Raw genomic sequence first — 18,417 nt, 5'->3', positions numbered from 1 at the left:
CTATTTCTAGATTCTGCTGTGGGGAAGAGGGAAAGATCAACAGATTATCCTTTCACTAATAATACACGAGTGTGCAGTGGTCTGACTTCTGGTGCAGTCTCTAAAGTGCCTCATCTACTATCAGAGACACGGGCACAGCTCAGGAGGGAATGTCCAGGGGTTAACAAAACAACGCTGTGGACTTATTTTTGCTGACCCGTCTATTCATCATCTCTCTGGTGCTGTGCAGTGCTCTGGGATGCCCTGTTTTGGGGGCCCTCTGGCCAGAACACTGGGGCTATATTTACATTACTTTGTCTTGGACTTCCAATGACTATGCCAGTGCCAAAGGTCAAGGGGTGGAAAGAAAACCCACAAAGAAAAAGCAATGGGTACTTGTCTCACCCTCTTGAGATCACAGCTCTTTGGATTAAAGAAGATGGTTGCCCTCCCTCGGAATTTTTGGTGTTTTGGTTCCTCACAGCAACTGCTAACCTTCTAAGGAAAGTATTTCCCCATGCATCAAGCCTGAATTAAAGAGAGTTTTCTCTGTCTGTACCAAAGTCCATTTGTAAGTTTCAGCATGCCTTTGGACCAGGTCAGTAAATGCTAAATGAATTCCACATTTTTATTTTCAGCCCAGACTGGCATTTGTATAACGGTCTGCTTGACTAATACTACACTTAGATATTCAACAGTGAGTTTTAACCAAGACCGTGTGAAACAATCTCTTGATTACTGCTTCCAAATCTGACTTTCTGTGTCTTGGTAGAAGGAAACTTCCCTTTTTAGTTCCTGCAGTCGGAATCCCTGGAGTCATTCCTGCATCTCTCTTTCATTTATGCTGCGATCCAATCTGTCAAGACATTCCCTTTACTCCAACTTTGAGGGACACCCAGAGTCCAATAACAACCCTATGTTCACAAGAACAAGCCATTCCCAGCCCACATCACACTCCAATTGAACCACAGCCACAGATTCTAGCAGGAACAGGTATCCTCCTTCTAACCTGCCCTGTTATTGCCCCCTTTTAGCACAGTGGTCACAATGAAGCTTTAAAACTTTAAAGAGCATGTTGCACTTCTGTTGACAAATCCATGTGCATCCCCTTCACACTGAGGTTAAAGGGACAGTACTATAACAAACACCGCTATGATCTTTCCCTCTTCCCCACTGCTTCTTTGACAGCACCAACACTATACTCCTCCTCTGCCTCCCTACCATGGCTGTGGTGATGCAGTGAATACTCACAGCATACTCTCCCACCTAAGCCCTTTGGACTGGTGCTTTTGCCAAGATCCGTATGATTAATTTGTTGAAGGCATTTATCTTAACTCCCACGTTACCTTCCCAGTGAGGCAGCCTCTGAACCCTTGTTTTACGGTGTATGCCTCCACCACCGTCAGCTGCCCTCCCCTCTCTTGTTCTACAGAACTTTGCATTTCGGCCATAAGACACAGCCTGCCATCTGCTGTGCCTACTGTTCCTGTGCTAGCAGGTAGGTGCACAGTGGCAGGATCTTGACTGTTCACAGCTACATCTCCAATGTCTACATCACTGCAGGGCTCAACAAATGTTTGCTTAGTGAATAATATGTTTGGAACACGGTATGTGAACAAGGGGAGCAATTGCAGGACTGAGGTCAGAAGGGTGGCCAGAGAACCACCTTGTAGGCTTTGCCAACTGAGACTTACAGATTCTTGTTTCATGATGCCAGACAGAACTCATACTATTTTCTCTAAACTCAAGATACACAGTTTTAAATTGTTTGATTACAGACTTTATTGAATAGGGCAGTTAAGATACTGTACACATGTTCAAACTCTCCTACTAGGTTTCAGAAAGTCAATTCCAAGGGGCGATGGCTGAGTTCTACATATCTTTCCTCCACAGCAACTAACAAAGTGGAAAGTCAACAATTACTACCCAAACACCCTCATTAAATATAAGGAGGTGGTCACTGAATTGCAATTTAACATATAAAGAAACGAGGCTTTGCAGTGTGTATGCATATGTTTGAGGTATATTGATAAAAACACCAAAGACTTCAGAAAGGCGAATGAGTGCTAGATTTTAAGGAAGTCACCTCAGGAAGCACTACACAAGGTCCAACAATGCTATCCATTGTTCATAACACTGGTAAAATGTGTGACGTTCTCAAGCCTCTTAAGAAAATTAGTCTTATTTTTGTGGTTATATTTTTCTTCTTCCTGAAACAGTATGACCTTCTTCATCAGATTTGGCACAGAAAGATCTTTTGCTATTTATGAAAATCAAATTCACCCTCACAGGATAAAGATGAGTCATAGCTGAGGATATTCAAAAGATAAGTTCAGATTCTGATGTAAATTCTAAGAGAAGTTCAACAAAGGTTATAAACAACCCTTTCCAAAATGACTACTGTGTTCAGGACAACACACACAGGATTTAAAAATCCATCATTACTTCATAGACACACCTTAAAATAGAGTTCCTGGAAAAGATGCCAAGAGACTGCCTTACTGCTAAACAGCAAACAATGACGCACAGTGACGTCCCCAGCCCTTCCCCCTGGGGAGCAGAAAATGAGACAAAACTGGGGGAGGCTCTTTTTTTGGTTCCATGAAACCTGAGTGTGCTATACTCTGTGTGTGTGTGTGTGTGTGTGTGTGTGTAAGGTTTCTAAGAGAATGCTAAAATTATACCCACAGTTATTCACTACCTTAATCAAGTGACAAAAGTTATCATCACCAGAAGTGGGAGAACCTAATATTTAGTGCTATATTAATAAAATACCAATACAACATAGAGCATCACCCATTTGGTAGCCTCCAGAAAATATTTTAACTTAAACCTAACTATGAGGAAATACTAAGTGAAATTCACAATGTGCAAACTTTATGAGATAATCTGCTAAACTCAAAAGAAATTAGAACTCAGGTGGGGGAAATGTGGAGATGGTGGCTAAAGTTTAAAAAGTTCAGTTAGATAGGAGAAACAGATCCAAGAGATCCATTGTACTCTGTAGTAATTACAGTTGAAATAATATGTTGCATCCATAAAAATTGCCAAGAGAAATTCTAATTATTCTCATTACATACATGCACACTAAAGCATATGGTGTGGCAAAATCAGCATATATCAGTGTATGTTTATATAAATATAGTGTATTGTATACAATTTTTTCTTGTCAAAAATTAAGGTGGTAGCAGAGGGGATATCTAGGCAGAAACCCTCAACTCCACAATAGCCCAGAAATAAGCAGTAAAAGAACAGCTGACCAGAGAGAAGCACAGACCCACAACAGGCATTTTCTGAGGATAACCCCAAGCAGCCAGCAGAGAACATCATCCCAATCCTCACAAAAAGATTCACAGAGGAGCACCCACAGACACGAGCCAACACACAGTGCACCCAGATATAAGCCCACTGACCTGCAACTTGCACATTCTAGAGAAGGCAGAAGTCCTACACCCCCTGACGCACCACCCAGCACATCAACCAGAATACAGTTCTCTACCTTAGACCACTATACCCTACACATTCTGAAATGTATGTGGGGGAACACACATTAGCTATGACAGCCCTGGATACCCAAAGATTTTCTTCAGAAGGGCATGCAAAACTGTATCCCCTACCAGGGAGTAACCTAGATGTTAAGTTACAGACAATTAGAGACCATCTCCTCCAAGCCAACAGAAAACCAGTAGGTACCTGCACACACCAAAGACAGGAGGGGGGTTCCTCCAACTATATCAGAGGAGGGCTGGTATGATCAAAACCTCCACACCGTGGGAAACTTAAGTAAAGCTGTGGAGTGGTGGGAATCTTGTAAAGGTTCCAAATTCTGATAAAATCCAAATCAGGAAGACATGAATAAGTAACTCCCACTTTGGCAGGGAATATCAAAAGCAACTCTAACACCAATTTTGATCTTAGAGATATTACTTTACATACTGAATTCATAGAGTTTCCCTTATTATTCATACTGCTGCCCTTGACCCAATTGATTGTATTTTTATCAGGTTTTAAAGCATTTACTGGAATCATTCTTTCTTTTCCTAGCTCAATTTTATAACTGCTCCTCTTACTCCCTCCATTCCCTCCAGTACTGCCTGCAACTGTCGCAATCTCCTCCTATTTTGTTTTCTTTTTCTTATTGTATTTTTTCTATTTTTTCTTTGCCCACATTTTCTCTTCTTCCTCTTTCAAGCACTACTCCATGTAATAGTAATTTTATTACCTTAAAATTGAATTTAATTTAATTACTAATTAAGCAATTTGTTGCTTTAATAACTAACTGTTCAACCTATTCAAGAACATTACAACAATTTTAATTGGATTAGAGGAACTATGGTTCAGTAAGTTTTAATTCCCCACCTCTGCCTTAAGGTTTATTGGTATATGGCTTTGCTTGGAAGTGGTTGTAGTTAATAAGGTTTAGTATCTTTTTTCAAAGTGGTGCTGATACTGGGCACAGAAGATACATATTGAGTGGGTATATCAATACTTGGATATTCACTCATCTTGGGACACTTAAGAGAAAGAAGCACACTCAACAATTCCGTGCCTAGAAGTAGAAGAGATAACCACCCAAGTAGGTGGGGAGACATACAAACAATATGAAAAAACAAGAAAACAAACAACATTAAATAGCCCATAACACTTCAATCAATGATCTTGCTGACACCACGGTGGAGGAAACATTGTATGAAGAATTTAGAAAGTTCATAATTAAAGTGTTCAATGAACTAAAAGATGAAAGAAATGAGCTTAGAGAGAAAATACAGGAAGTGAAAGATCATTTCAATAAAGAGAGACTCTGAAAAAAAAAAAAAACACAAATCTTGGAAATGAAAGACTCAATAAATCAAATTAAAATTCAACTGGAAACATCCCCAACAGATTAGACCACAGAGAAGACAGACTCTTAGGCCCTGAAAACAAAGTATATAATACTGAAAATAAAACTGACAATAAAGAAAAGATGTTTAGAGACCATGAATGGAATATTAAAGAAATCAGGGATAACATTTGGAGGCCAAATCTAAGAATCACTGGCATAGTAGAAGACACTGAAATGCAAACTAAAGAAATACAAAACTTTTTTTGGGGGTAGGGGGGCATCAGTATCTGGAACTGAACTCAAGGGCACTCGACCACTGAGCCACATCTCCAGCCCAATTTTGGATTTCATTTAGAGACAGGGTCTCACTGAGTTGCTTGGTACCTCACTAAGTTGCTTTGAATCTGTGATCCTCCCACCTTAGCCTTCCCAGCTGCTGGGATTACAGGCATGTGCCAGTGCACCCGCCAAGAAATACAGAACTTTTTAATGAAACAATCAGAAGATTTTCCAAGAGACACTAGAACTCCAAACAGGCAAGATAAAAAAGGATCCTCTCCAAAACACGTTATATTTAAAATGCATAATATACTGAACAAAGATAGAATTTTAAAAGCCACTTCAGAAAAACATCAGGTCACATTCAGAAGTCAATTAAGACTCTCCACTGACTTCTCAGCCCCGAATCTAGAAGCCCAGAGGACTTGAAATAATATATATTCCGCCCTTAAAGATAACAGGTACCAACCAAAACTATTATCCAGCAAAACTATTCTTCAAAATTGAAGTTACAATGAAAATGTTCCATGGTGATCAGAAAATGAAAGAATTCATAACCACTAAGTCAGCATTATAAAACATACCCAATGAAATTTTTCATGCAGAAGAAAAGAAAAATAAATATGAGAGCCAGTATATGAAAGCATCTCACTAGAATAATAACCAATTACAGAAGAATTAAGTTTAAATTAAGCATTAGAAACAACTCAAAATGGCAGGGAATAAAAAAAACATCTCTATAATAACACTGAATGTAAATGGTCTAAGATATGCAGTCAAAAGACAGACTGGCACAAACGATTAAAAAAATAAGACTCAATCACACTTTTTTTTTTATAAGAGACTCACATTACAACCAAAGACATTCACAGGATAAAGGTAAAACAAAAGGTGGGAAAAGATATACTATGCAAATGGAAACCAAAAGCAAGCAGCAGTAACTACTCTAATATCTCACAAAGAGACTTCAAGCCAAAATTAATCAGAATAGACAAGGAAGGTCACGTCATACTAGTTTAGGGAATTATCAAACAGGATATAATGACTGCAAATGTGTACACTCACCTATGTATACAGAACAAAACTTTCTCAATATAAAGAATCAAATAGTCCCCAGTACAAAAACACTGGGTGACTTCAACACACCTATCTCACCAACACAGAAGTCAACCAGATGTAAACTAAGTAAAGACTCTACAGAACTAAAAATACTACTAATTAAATGGATCTAACAGACATCTATCGAATATTTCATCCATCAAAAACCAAATTTACTTTCTTTCTTCTCAGCTGCATGTGAAACCTTCTCTAAAACAGCTCATATTTTAGGACACAAAACAAGATATTTTTTTTAAAAGGGGGGGCAGGGAGATAATCTCTGGTATCTTGTAAGATCATAGTGGAATGTATTAGAGCTCAATAACAAGATAAAAAGCAGAAACTATTCTAACATGGAGATTAAATAATACACTTTGAGTGAGAAATGAGTCATGGAAAATATCAGGAGAAATAAAATAAATCCTTAGAAACAAATAAAAATAGAGATACAACATAACAAAATCTCTGTGAAAGTATGAAGACATTTCTAAGAGGAAAGTTTATAGCACTGAGTGCCAACATTTAAGAAATCAGAAAGATCCCAAAATGACAATCTAAAGTTACCCCTCAAGGCTCTAGAAAAGAAGAAACTAATTTCAAAATCAATAGAAAACAGGAAAAATAAGGTCAGAGCCAAAATTAATGAAATTAAGGGAAAAACATACAAAGGACAAATGGAACAAGGAGATGGTTCTTTGAAAAGATAACAAGATTGATAAACTAACCACAGACAACACCCAAATCAACAAAATAAGAAATGAAAAAGAAGACATCAACACACATAATTCTGAAATCCAGAGGATCATTAGAAATCATTTTAAAGAGATATACTCCAATAAACTGGAAAATCTGGAAGATCCTAACCAATGTCTAGATAAACAACTAAAGACCAATACCCCTGAAGAAAACAGATGCAAAAGTCCCTAATTTAAATATTAGCAAACCTCACTCAAAAATACATTAGGAAGATAGTAGTACACCATGATCCAACAGGTTTCATTGAGGAATGCAAGTTTGGTTCAACATATCCAAATCAATACATGTAATTCACCATATAAATAGAATTAAGGGCAAGAATCATACAATCATCTCAATAGATGCAGAAAAAAGTCTTTGGCAAAATCCAGCACCTTTTCATGCTAAAAATGCTGGAGAAACTAGGAACAGAAGGAACTTACCTCAAAATTATAAAGGCTATCTATGACAAATCCAATCCAGCATAATACCGAATGAATAAAAACCAAAAGCATTTTTTCTAAAATCAAGAACAAGGCAAGGATGTCCACTCTCACCACTCCAATTCAATTTAGTTCCTTGAAACCCTAACTAGGACATTCAGGCAAAAAGGAAATTAATGGGATTATAAATAGGAAAAGAAGTTAAATTAAATCAACAGCTTTCCTATACTCAAATAATGAGCCAACTGAGACAGAAATCAGGAAAACTATCCCATTCACAATAACCTCAAAAAATAAAATATTTAAGAATAAATCTAATCAAGGAGGTAAACGACCCCTATAATGAAAACTACAGAACACTAAAGAAAGAAACTGAAAAAGACCTCAGAAAATGGAAAGACCTCCCATATTCTTGGATAGGCAAAATTAATATTGTCAATAAATGGCCATACTACAAAAAGCAATATATAGATTTAATGCAATCCCCATCAAAACACGACATTCCTCACAGAACTAGGAAAGAAAGTCCTTAAAAGTTCATTTAAGAAGAAAAAAAAAAAAAGACCCTCAAAACCAATAAAATACTGAGCAAGAGTAATGCTAGAATCATCACAATACTTGATCTCAAATTATACTATAGAACTACAGTAGCAAAAATGCATGATATTGGCATCAAAACAGACATGAAGATGAATAGGATAGGATAGGATAGGATAGGATAGACAGAGACAAGGACAGTCATCTGATACTCAAGTCTTTCTAACAAATAGTGCTAGGAAAACTGGATATCCACACAAAGAAGAATCCTTTTTGCCTTGCCCAAAACTCAACTCAAAGTGGGTCAAAACAGTACTTAGACCAAAAATTTTACATATGCTAGAAGAAAACATAGGTTCAACACTCTGACATAATGGCACCAGTACCTAAATTCCTTAATAGGATTCTTAAATCTCAAATAATAAAACCAAGAATCACAAGTGGGACGGCATCAAACTAAAAACATTCTGCAAGGCAAAGGAAATAATTGAGCATGAAGACAGAGAGCTTACAGAATGAGAGAAAAATCTGCCAGCTACTCCTGACAGGGGATTAATTAATCCAGGATATATAAAGAACTCAAAAAGTCTAAAACCAAAAAAGCAAATAACCCATTGAATAAATGGGCAAAAGAACTAAACACACATGTCTCAAAAGAAGAAATAAGAGTTGGGCGTGGTGGTGTACACCTGTAATCCCAGTGGCTCAGGAGGCTTAGGCAGGAGGATGAATTCAAAGCCAGCCTAAGCAAATCAGCGAGGCCCTAAGCAACTCAGTGAGAGCCTGTCTCTAAATAAAATATATTTTTAAAAAAGAAGAAATAAAATGGTTAACAAATATATGAAAAAATATTCGATATCCCTAAATATCAGGGAAATGCAAATCAAAACTGTGTTAAGATTTCAAGCGCCAGGCACAGGGGCACATGTATACCTGTAATCCCAGCAGGTGGGGAAGCTAAAGCAGGAGGATGGCGGGTTCAAAGCCAGCCCCAGTAAGAGCTATGTACTAAACAACTCAGAGAGATCCTGTCTCTAAATAAAATATAAAATAGGGCTGGGGATATGGCTCTGTAGGTCAAGTGCCCCTGAGTTCAATTCTGGTACCCCTGCCCTACCAAAAAAAGATTTCATCTCACTCCAATTACAATGACAATCATAAAAAATACAAATAATAAAAAAAAATGCTGGCAAGAACGTGGGGATAAAGGTGTTTCTCATACATTGTTGGTGGGACTACACAACCACTTTGGAAAGCAGTATGAAGATTCTTCAAAAGACTAGGAATAGAACTACCATTAAACATACCTACCTAACTCCTTGGTATTTATTCAAAGGAACTAAAATCAGCATACTAAAGTTTTTTTGGTGGTACCAGGCATTGGTCTATGTTCCCTCAACTCTTTTCAGCTTTCATGAACAGGACCACCTCAGGAAAAAGGTCAGAAAACTTTTAAAATTCTATATTTGTTAAACTCATAATTTTGATCCAATATGCGTAGGTTAATATGTTTTTCTGATTACACTCTGCTTTATTCTAAGGCCAATTTACAAGGGTTAACTCTCAATCAAACAGGTTTAAAAAAAATAAGCTACAAGGCTTTTTGTTTGTTTGCTTTGTGTGGGTGCACCAGTGTACTGACTATATGTATTGTCATGTCTATATATTTGGTACAAAAAATTGACATATGAGCTCATAAATTAAAATTTAAAAAAATTGATCCAAATACTTTTGGTTAATATGATTTAAAAGGGTCAATTCAAATTGGGAAAATAGATAAAAGTACAAATGTCTTTAAAGTTACTAATGCACAGTTTTGTTTCTAGATGGTTAAACAGCTGTTAAAATGTTAATGTCTATAAAGTGTTTGATATCCATCGTCTCTAGGATTTTTATTCAACAACAAAAAAAGATTACTAATACTATTTAATGCACTTGTCTGATACCTTGTTTTTAAAAAAGATACGTAAATTACATCTAAACGTATATGAAATGAATCATGGATGTGTTTGCTAGAGACATCTAATTGGTTTACAAAGTTAAAATGCTGTCTGTTAAATAAAATATCAAGTACTCTTAACTCCTTAAATTCCAGAAAGTAAAATATTTAAACAATGTTGGCGTTTTCATAAATTGGTAAACTAAAAAGGAAATTTAAAATTATCTTGTGTTATTATAAAAACAAGGTTACTGTAAATTACAAAGTCCCAACAGGTATAATTCTACATACAAGGAGTCAAGAGGTTTCAACTGTATTTCAATTAAAGTACTGTAAATAATAAATATTTCATCTTATTAAAATATATTAATTTATCTAAATTCAAAAATTTATAAGGTTTATTTCAAGGTACAAACAAAAAAAGGATCAATGGATTAAAAATTATTAAAAAGTTCTAAATATAAAAATATATTTAATAAAAAACGTTTCCAGGTAAAAAGTCTTCATGTGATAAAATATAATACATGTAAGTAAACAATAAAAGGGTCTAATTAAGTAATATAAACGTCTATAAATAAAAGACAAATATTAAAAGGTTTATATGTAACTAAGTTGGTTATATATGTAACATAAATAATTAAAACTATTCAAGGTTGTTCCCTAAAGACAAACAATAATGTATTGATATATTTATATGTTAAAATAACAAAAACTTCTAAAACTATTAGTTACATTGTGTCTGTTAAGTTTTATCCCCTAGAACAAGTAATCTTGGAGAAATTAAGGTTTGTACATCTGTGGCTAAACAGCAACTGTTATTTTAAAGTATTGTCCTACATTACAGAGTCTAGATTTTCCTTTAAAAGCTAACCTTGGTTAATATAAAAACATCAATAAAAATGTGGTAAATATGTTCATATCTTTCAGGTATACAAGTCTTTAAGGTAAAAAAGGTTTAAAGAAACATTTTATCAGGGCTGGGGATGTGGCTCAAGCGGTAGCACGCTCGCCTGGCATGCGTGCCGCCCGGGTTCGATCCTCAGCACCACATACAAACAAAGATGTTGTGTCCGCCGAAAACTAAAAAATAAATATTAAAAAAAAAAAGAAACATTTTATCAAGCTGGTATTCTCCAAACTAAAATTGTCTGTAATGGTAATTTAAACTTATAACGATAATAAATTTTATTGGAGATTTATTTATATCATTTGATGTTTTGTAACCAAATCTTATGTTATCTTTTACAATAAGATACAAAAATTTAAAGATATTTTAAAAAGAGAGCCTAATTTTTTAAAGATTAATATTATAAAACATTTTGCCACTTTTCCACCTGGAAAAAAATGTTAAGGGCTCTCAGCCTTTCCTTAATTAATGTTTCAGATGTATGTCATCATATTGTACTACTACTATTCATACAGAGTCAGAAAACAATATATGTAAACTTTATAAAATTATATCTAAAAAGAGAGACAAAGATCAACTTTAAAACTAAAACATTTTACCTAAGATTGTGAAGAACCCTGCCTTACCTGAGATAAGGCTCTGCCTCCCACCTTACAGCATGTCAAAGTAGGCCAGATTTCAGTTAATTCAAAGTTATATTCAAAAATTAACTTTACTGGAAAAATTACTGTGATCTCAAATAAAAAATATAATGTATAACTCAGCCAAGGCTCAAAATTATATACAAGCTAAATATGATTTTACTATTGTTAATTTCAGTTTGTATTTTCATTATAACTAAAAAAAAAAAAAAAATGTGACCACTACACTTAGAGCAACCAAGAGACCTTTACTGTGACAGTGTCTGATTAACACAAAAGAGAGAGAAAGAAAAAGAGAGAGAGAGAAGGAAAAAGAGAAAGGAAAAAAAAGTGAGAGGGAGAATGAGAGACAGGGAAAGTAAGAGAAAAAGGAGAGAGCAAGAGAGAAGGACCTGGCAAAAGAGAGTTTTTATAGCCAAAATCTAATGGAGTCTCTGGGTCTGTAAGCTGCCTCGTTGGCGTAGAGTGATTGGATCACAGTAGATGCTAAGGTGTCATCTTCTCCTTCAGGCAGATCTTCAGCATTACATAAATTAATAAATAAAATAAGGATATTGTGTTATGTAAAAATTAACTGTAAAACGTAAAAGTTAAAGCCCAGCATTCTTACTTTAAAACTGGTAAAACTAACTTACTGGATGTTCAAGGCCAAATTTAAATATTAAGGTTAAAATAAAGGGGCCAAAGAAACCAATATTTGGCTCTTGCCCTCTAAGTCAGCCTGAACCCAGGACAGGGGGAAAAGCTTTGCAACTCTGGGCCACATAACCTCCCGATAAGGGGGATTAATGAGACCTCTGGAGAACAGAAAGCCAATGAGTGTATATGCTGCAAAAGAGGAGGGTCATTGAAAAGGGGAGACATGCCTGATGCTTCCAAGTGAAGCCATATGGTCAGCAAGACCTTGACCCATCCTAATGCAGATGACACTAACAGAGCTAAAGTGCTACTCACAAGTTCCCCAAAAAATGTCCTCCAAGGAAACTCAGCTGACTCTTACCAACAGATAGGAACAAGGTCAGTTTGACCAGCTTGGTCTTAAACACCTAGCAAAAACAGTTAAAACCAAAAACAAGTTATTTTAATGTAACTTAAAATGTACACTAGTGTTAGCATCCCCAAAAATAAGTAAGACTGGAGACAACAGAAGAGAAATTCTTAGGCAAAAATGCCTGATAACTACCAATAAACACTGCCAGAAGTTTTTAGTCAGTTTAAGGCCTACAGATCTTCCTAACCTCCTACACAGGAAGATATAATCAGTGTTTATTAATATAATTATCTAATCCTAAGTAACAAAGGATCTTTACTGAACACAGAGGTTATGCCAAAAAGGTATTTTTACAAAAATCAGATGACATTAACAATAATTTAACTAAATGTTGTGTCTACATTCCTGATAATTCTGACAACGTTAAAGATTTATGTTCCAAAAAAAAAAAAAGTGCCTTATTAGGCTTTGTTAGGCCTTGTTATGGGGACATTTTCTCAGGTCTTTCTTTCACCTCCTGGTAAACAATTATTAATTTCTGTCATTTTCATGATATTCATGGACAGGTTCCAGATGCTACAACTGCTATTTGTATTAATCTTACTCCAGCACTCGTGTCTTTTTGTTTCTCTCATAGAAGTGCCCACCCCAGGTGAATTGACATCCTGTTCCTCCTGAGCCACATTTTTACCATGGACTCCTTGACCCACTTGGTTTCTAAAAAGGGACTCCAAACTGCTTATCCACTGCACATTGCCCCTTTTCAGCTGGAAGCAGCAAGAACAATCATCGCCCTTTTCCCTTACGGCAGTAGGAGGTCCCTAATATTAGAGAAAAAAAGTACAGTCAACATAGATGTTCGCCAATATGTCTAGCTCAGGAAGATGTACCTGGGAAACTGCTCCCAAGATCACCCTGGGTAATCTCCCATAAAGAGACACTTGCTTCCACAACCCAACTTATAAGTGGGACAACTCCCCATTTACCAAAAATTGTGCTTCTCTGTTCCCACTTTGAACTCCTTGACTAAATCTCCAACCTGTCAATAACCCTGAACTATGTAACCTACTATTTTGATGGAGTAAAGGGAAAAGAACACCTGGACTTATTAAAAGGCCAGGGCCCACTGATTTATCACATAGACTGGCTGCCCCCGTTTTAGTTCCCCTCCTGGCTGGTTTGGGAAGTCCCTCAGCTGTCAAATAGATATAGATTTAGGAAAACTAGAAAGGTCAATCTCCAAACTAGAGGTTTCACTAGACTCTCTAACAGAAATAGTCTTACAAAATAGAATGAGGTCTAGATGGTCTCTTTCTGAAACAAGGAGGACTTTGTATGGCTCCAAGAGAAACTTGTTTCTATGCAAACCATTCTGGGATAATAAAAGACAGTTTGGCGCTTGTGAGAAACAGGTTAAAGGAAAGAGATGAAGCACTAGAAACTTCAGGAAATTGGTTCTAAAACCTATTCTCATGGTCCCCTTAGTTGACTACCATCATTTCAGCTGTAGTTGGGCCTCTAGTCCTTCTCCTGATTGGTATTACTGTAGGATCCTGCCTCTTAAAAACCCTCCTAAACCATATACACAAGAATATAGGTGAGGTCAAGGTTATGTCTTGCGAGCACAGTACAGTCCCTTAAACACATAAAGATGGAAAAAAAAAAAAAACAAAAAAACAACTGAGGCCTAATGATGTGCAAGATTGACATCAAACCTACTAAAACCAGTGGGGAATGTGATAGTAGGAGCAAATGTGACTCCATTTTGTTTTATGACTTCACCCTGTAAAACAACCATGCCAAGTAGAAGAGTCATGACTGGGGCAAGATGTTCTTTTCCTTTTGCTATAGAAACCTTTAAGAACACGGAACTACCTAATGGGGCATTGTTTCTGTAACTAGGGTAACGGGGCTCTGTTTCCGTAACTGCAGTGACTGGGCTAACTGTGATTGGTTAGGCTTCCCTCCGCTTGACTGCACTGTCCCGCTTCTGTAACCTGGCTTGCTTGCATTGGCTAGACCCCCTGAACATCCCTTTTGCGGTTTTCAGGCTTATAAGGAGTGCCCTTGCAATTGTTCGGGGCTGATCAGGGGAACAGCTTTATGTTCTGGTCAGCCGCCACCGGTGTGCTTCAATAAAGGCTTGATTTGATTATAACGTGAGTGGTCTGGAAGTCAGTTTATGAAACCCTGTGATGAAGCTTTAACTATAACAGTACAATGAATCAAAATGCATTCTGCTGCCATATGTATGTGTGTGTGTGTGTGTGTGTGTGTGTATATATAAAATAAATAAATTTTTAAAAAAAGAAAAAGAGAATCAGCTATTTTGGCAGTGGGGGGGGGGGGGGGGCGGCGCACAGTACCAGGAATTGAACTCAGGGGCACTCGACCACTGGGCCACATACCCAGCCCTTTTTTGCATTTTATTTAGAGACAGAGTCTCACTGAGTTGCTTAGTGCCTCCCATTGCAGAGGCTGGCTCTGAACTCACAATCCTCCTGCCTCGGCCTCCCAAGTCACTGGGATAACAGATGTGTGCCATCGTGCCCAGCCAGAACCAGCTGTTATAAATAAATGGGAAAATATTAAAGCACTATAATTTTTATGATAAAATTCATTTAATAGAAATTAGAAAAATGATACCATTCATGAGAAAACATGAGAACAAATTCATTCAAATCTACCCAAAAAAAAAGTATTCTAATTAATGGGTCCACTTGAAAAGAATGCTGAAGAACTTAAGTACACTAGGGAGAAATTCTGATTTCTGGAACTCACAAGGCATAGCACATTGCCACTCACAATGCCACTCATGAGGCATTCACAACGGAAGGAAGGAAGCCAATAAAGCTCACCCTCATTTCTGAAGTACAATCCATTTTTTTCATTATAGAAGTGTTTTAATTTTTGGTTGTTTTAATACAAAACACTTCATCTTCAAGGCATGGTAAGTATTCAAATTATCAAGTTCAGTTTCCTCCCATCCCCAATCTCTTCCACCTACTAACCCTTGTCTAAACATATTACTTTAATATCATTGAAAAGTGACAGTATCAGTTTCCAAAGAGTGCTGTAACAAAAAATACCACATATTAACAACAACAGAAATTTATTCTCTCAGTTTTGGAGGGCAGAAATCCAAAATCAAGGTCTCTGTGAGGCTGGATCCTTCTGGAGACTCTGAAGGAGAAACTGTCCCAGGGTGCTCTCCCCGACACTTTGGTGGCTGCAGACTATCCTTGGCATTGCCTGGCTTATGTTATTCCCCTGTCTTCACATGATCTTCTCTTCTGCCTGTTTCTTTTCTTTCTTGTAAGGACACTTTCTCATTGAACCTAAGAGTCCCTCAGATAATACAGCATATGCTCATTTTGAGACCCTTTAATTACATCTTTAATGATCCTCTTTCCAAATAAGGTCACATTTATAGGCTCCAAAATTGCCATAGCTTGTGGGGAGGAATGAGGATGCACCATGCAAGCCACTATCTTTCTAAGATTAGTTATATCCTAATTACCCCTAAATGTTTATTTCTTAAAAGAAATTCCAAAATGTGCAATGTCACACTTTTTCTCCATTTCATTTTATTTCACAATTAGTTATCTGGTAATTTTTTTCAAATAGATTCATTCTCTTATAAACCCTTCTCTAGTGTTTCCATTAGTTACTATGGACAAGGTAGGCATGGTAGAACAGATAGATATTAAATGCTTTGGGCCTAAAAAATAGCATTTTTGTGGATGACCAAAATAGAATACTCTAGTGCATGAACTGAGTAGTCTTCAATTTCACTATAACTTAAGTTTAAATTTCTACCTACCTTATGTTTTAATTCTTTACCCTACCCAGGACACATACTCTTTAAACATACAATTTAAACGTATTCATCTGCAGACATCTGTCATGTTCAACACTGTATTTAATTTTTACACGGTACAGTTATTTCATCCATAACACTGATAAGCTGTCATTTACGTGTGAAAGTTACCAAGGAAGGTTACTATACCATACACATCCTTAAATGAAGACAACTGTTTCAAAGAAGGACATCATGAAATGGGAATATCTCCAAATTCTCTAAATCACAATAGCAAAAAATTCAGATTTATAAATGATGCAAAATTTCACTGTCGATGTTGAAATGGTGCTTTCTTATATGACACTCACAAAAGCAGCAGCTCATCTATGTTCTTCATGGGAACAGAAGAAACAAAACCTCTTCAGCTCCAAATTCAGGCTACCCACTAACCCCAACCTTTGTCCTGCTGTACAAAAACAAAAAATATGGCCCAAAACCTGGTAAGATGCTCATTTGGATCTGAAATGTTCCCCAAAGGCCCATGTATTCAAGACCTGGCCCCAGCTTTGTTTTCTTGGCTGGTGGGGCCTGATGGGAGGAAGCGAGGTCACTGTGGGCATGCCATTAAAGGTGGTTTTGGAACTTAGGTCCCTTTTTCCCTCTTTGCCTTCCAGCTGCCATGTAATTTCTCACCACAGGTCCAAAAGCAATGGAACCAACCATGGACTGAAACTTCCAAAACCATGAGCCAAGGTAAACCTGTCCTCCTCCTACATGGTCTACCTCAGGTATTTTGTCCCAGTGATACAAAGATGACCAACAGAGAAGCCATCTCTCCTCTTCTACTCAGGGTCTGACTGTGTGCAGGAAGCTCTCAGTTAGGGCACACACATTTAAATGCATGAATAAAAGTTCCAAAACTGGAGCTGGGGTTGTGGCTCAGGGGTAGAGCACTTGCCTAGCATGTGTGAGGCACTGGGTTCAATCCTCAGCACCACATAGAAATAAATGAACTAAATAAAGGCCCATCAACATCCAAAAAATATTAAAAAAAAAAAAAAAAAAAAGTTTCAAAACTGCCAGGTAGTCCTTTAACAAGAGATCCAAGCAGTGATATCAATGTGGACTGTACAATAATTGAAAACTTAAAATAACATAGAAAAGCAAAGAAAACAGCACAAAAAGAAAGTAATAGCCAGTATATGACCACCATCTGCAGCTAAAAAGGAGCATATTTTGAATAGGGATTTCACTAAAAGAGCCAACAATACAGCAGTCTCCTCTGCCTTTTCCATGAACAGAATTTTGCCTTAGACACTGTAACTGGGAACACAGTAAGAATACTGAGAGACGGGAGTGAAGAACTCATACCTCCACCAGGAATAATTGCCAACTTTGTTTCAACCAGGCCCATTTTTGCAGAGGAAGCTAAAAAGAAAAAAGAAAATTAAGAAACATACACATCATAGCATTAAAAAACCACAACTTGAAAGAGTTAGTAAACTAAGATACATTAAAACACTGTTTACTAATTTAACTGGTGTCACTATTTTTATAATCACTTCAAAAGATACTTAGAGAAACAAGAAAATACTCTAAATTACTTATATATAAGGAGAGTAACACAACATTTTCTGTTAAAAACTGCTTGGCAGTGAATTCATTTTGGATGGTAAAAGACAAGAACTGTAACTATATTATTAGAGCTAATACTACCAAGTCATATTTGAAGGCTTGGATCTCAGTAATTATTCAGGATCAGGAGAGAGACTGTGTCTGACAAGCACAAATTCTTCAGCTGCCTGAATTGTCCCCTAGATCAAGCAGCTTAATATATCAGATATGGCAACTTCTCAAGACCATGTCTCTAGTTACTTTCAACAAACAGTTTTATTGTTTGACAGTTGGGAAGCATTCCTTTTTTTGTTTGTTTTCACAAGTACCTTAGGACATCTTCATCATTTCTTAATGTGCATATTCAAATGTACTTACTATTTTTCACATCCTCATTACAAGAGCCTGCATTCTTTCAAAATGGATTCCAGATACCTTAGCTTGTCAATTGAAAAGCAAACTGATCTCTAGCACCATAAAACAATAACTGATTTCATCATTAAAAGAATATATAGGGACTTAAAGTAGAAAGAAGGAAAACATATATAAGGACAAGCAACCACCAGTCTCAAGACACAATTCAAATTATTTAAATGAATTATATTGACTCTACTTTTAACATGCAGC

The 18,417-nt window shown here is 36.6% G+C and overlaps 1 protein-coding gene across 4 annotated transcripts in view; it reads right to left on the bottom strand.

The window, feature by feature from the left end:
• The window catches only part of Auh (AU RNA binding methylglutaconyl-CoA hydratase), a 155,749-nt gene that overhangs the window by 69,553 nt on the left and 67,779 nt on the right, over window positions 1–18,417 (bottom strand). For 3 of the 4 annotated variants that reach the window (XR_006853791.2, XM_058582704.1, XM_046453933.2), the window contains exon 6: window positions 17,548–17,604. The exons of the other annotated variant lie outside the window; for it this stretch is intronic. Coding sequence is in view for 2 of the 3 variants with exons in the window: in XM_058582704.1 (XP_058438687.1) it covers window positions 17,548–17,604 (57 nt within the window). In the remaining variant the exon portion in view is untranslated. The remainder of the gene's footprint in view (window positions 1–17,547; window positions 17,605–18,417) is intronic. 4 annotated transcript variants of the gene reach the window in all.

The sequence above is a fragment of the Marmota monax genome, unplaced genomic scaffold, assembly GCF_021218885.2.
Source record: "Marmota monax isolate L192 unplaced genomic scaffold, Marmota_monax_Labrador192_F-V1.1 WCK01_AAM20220418_F8-fsc00217, whole genome shotgun sequence".
NCBI lineage: Eukaryota > Metazoa > Chordata > Mammalia > Rodentia > Sciuridae > Marmota > Marmota monax.
This window is presented reverse-complemented; position numbering and strand designations above follow the sequence as displayed.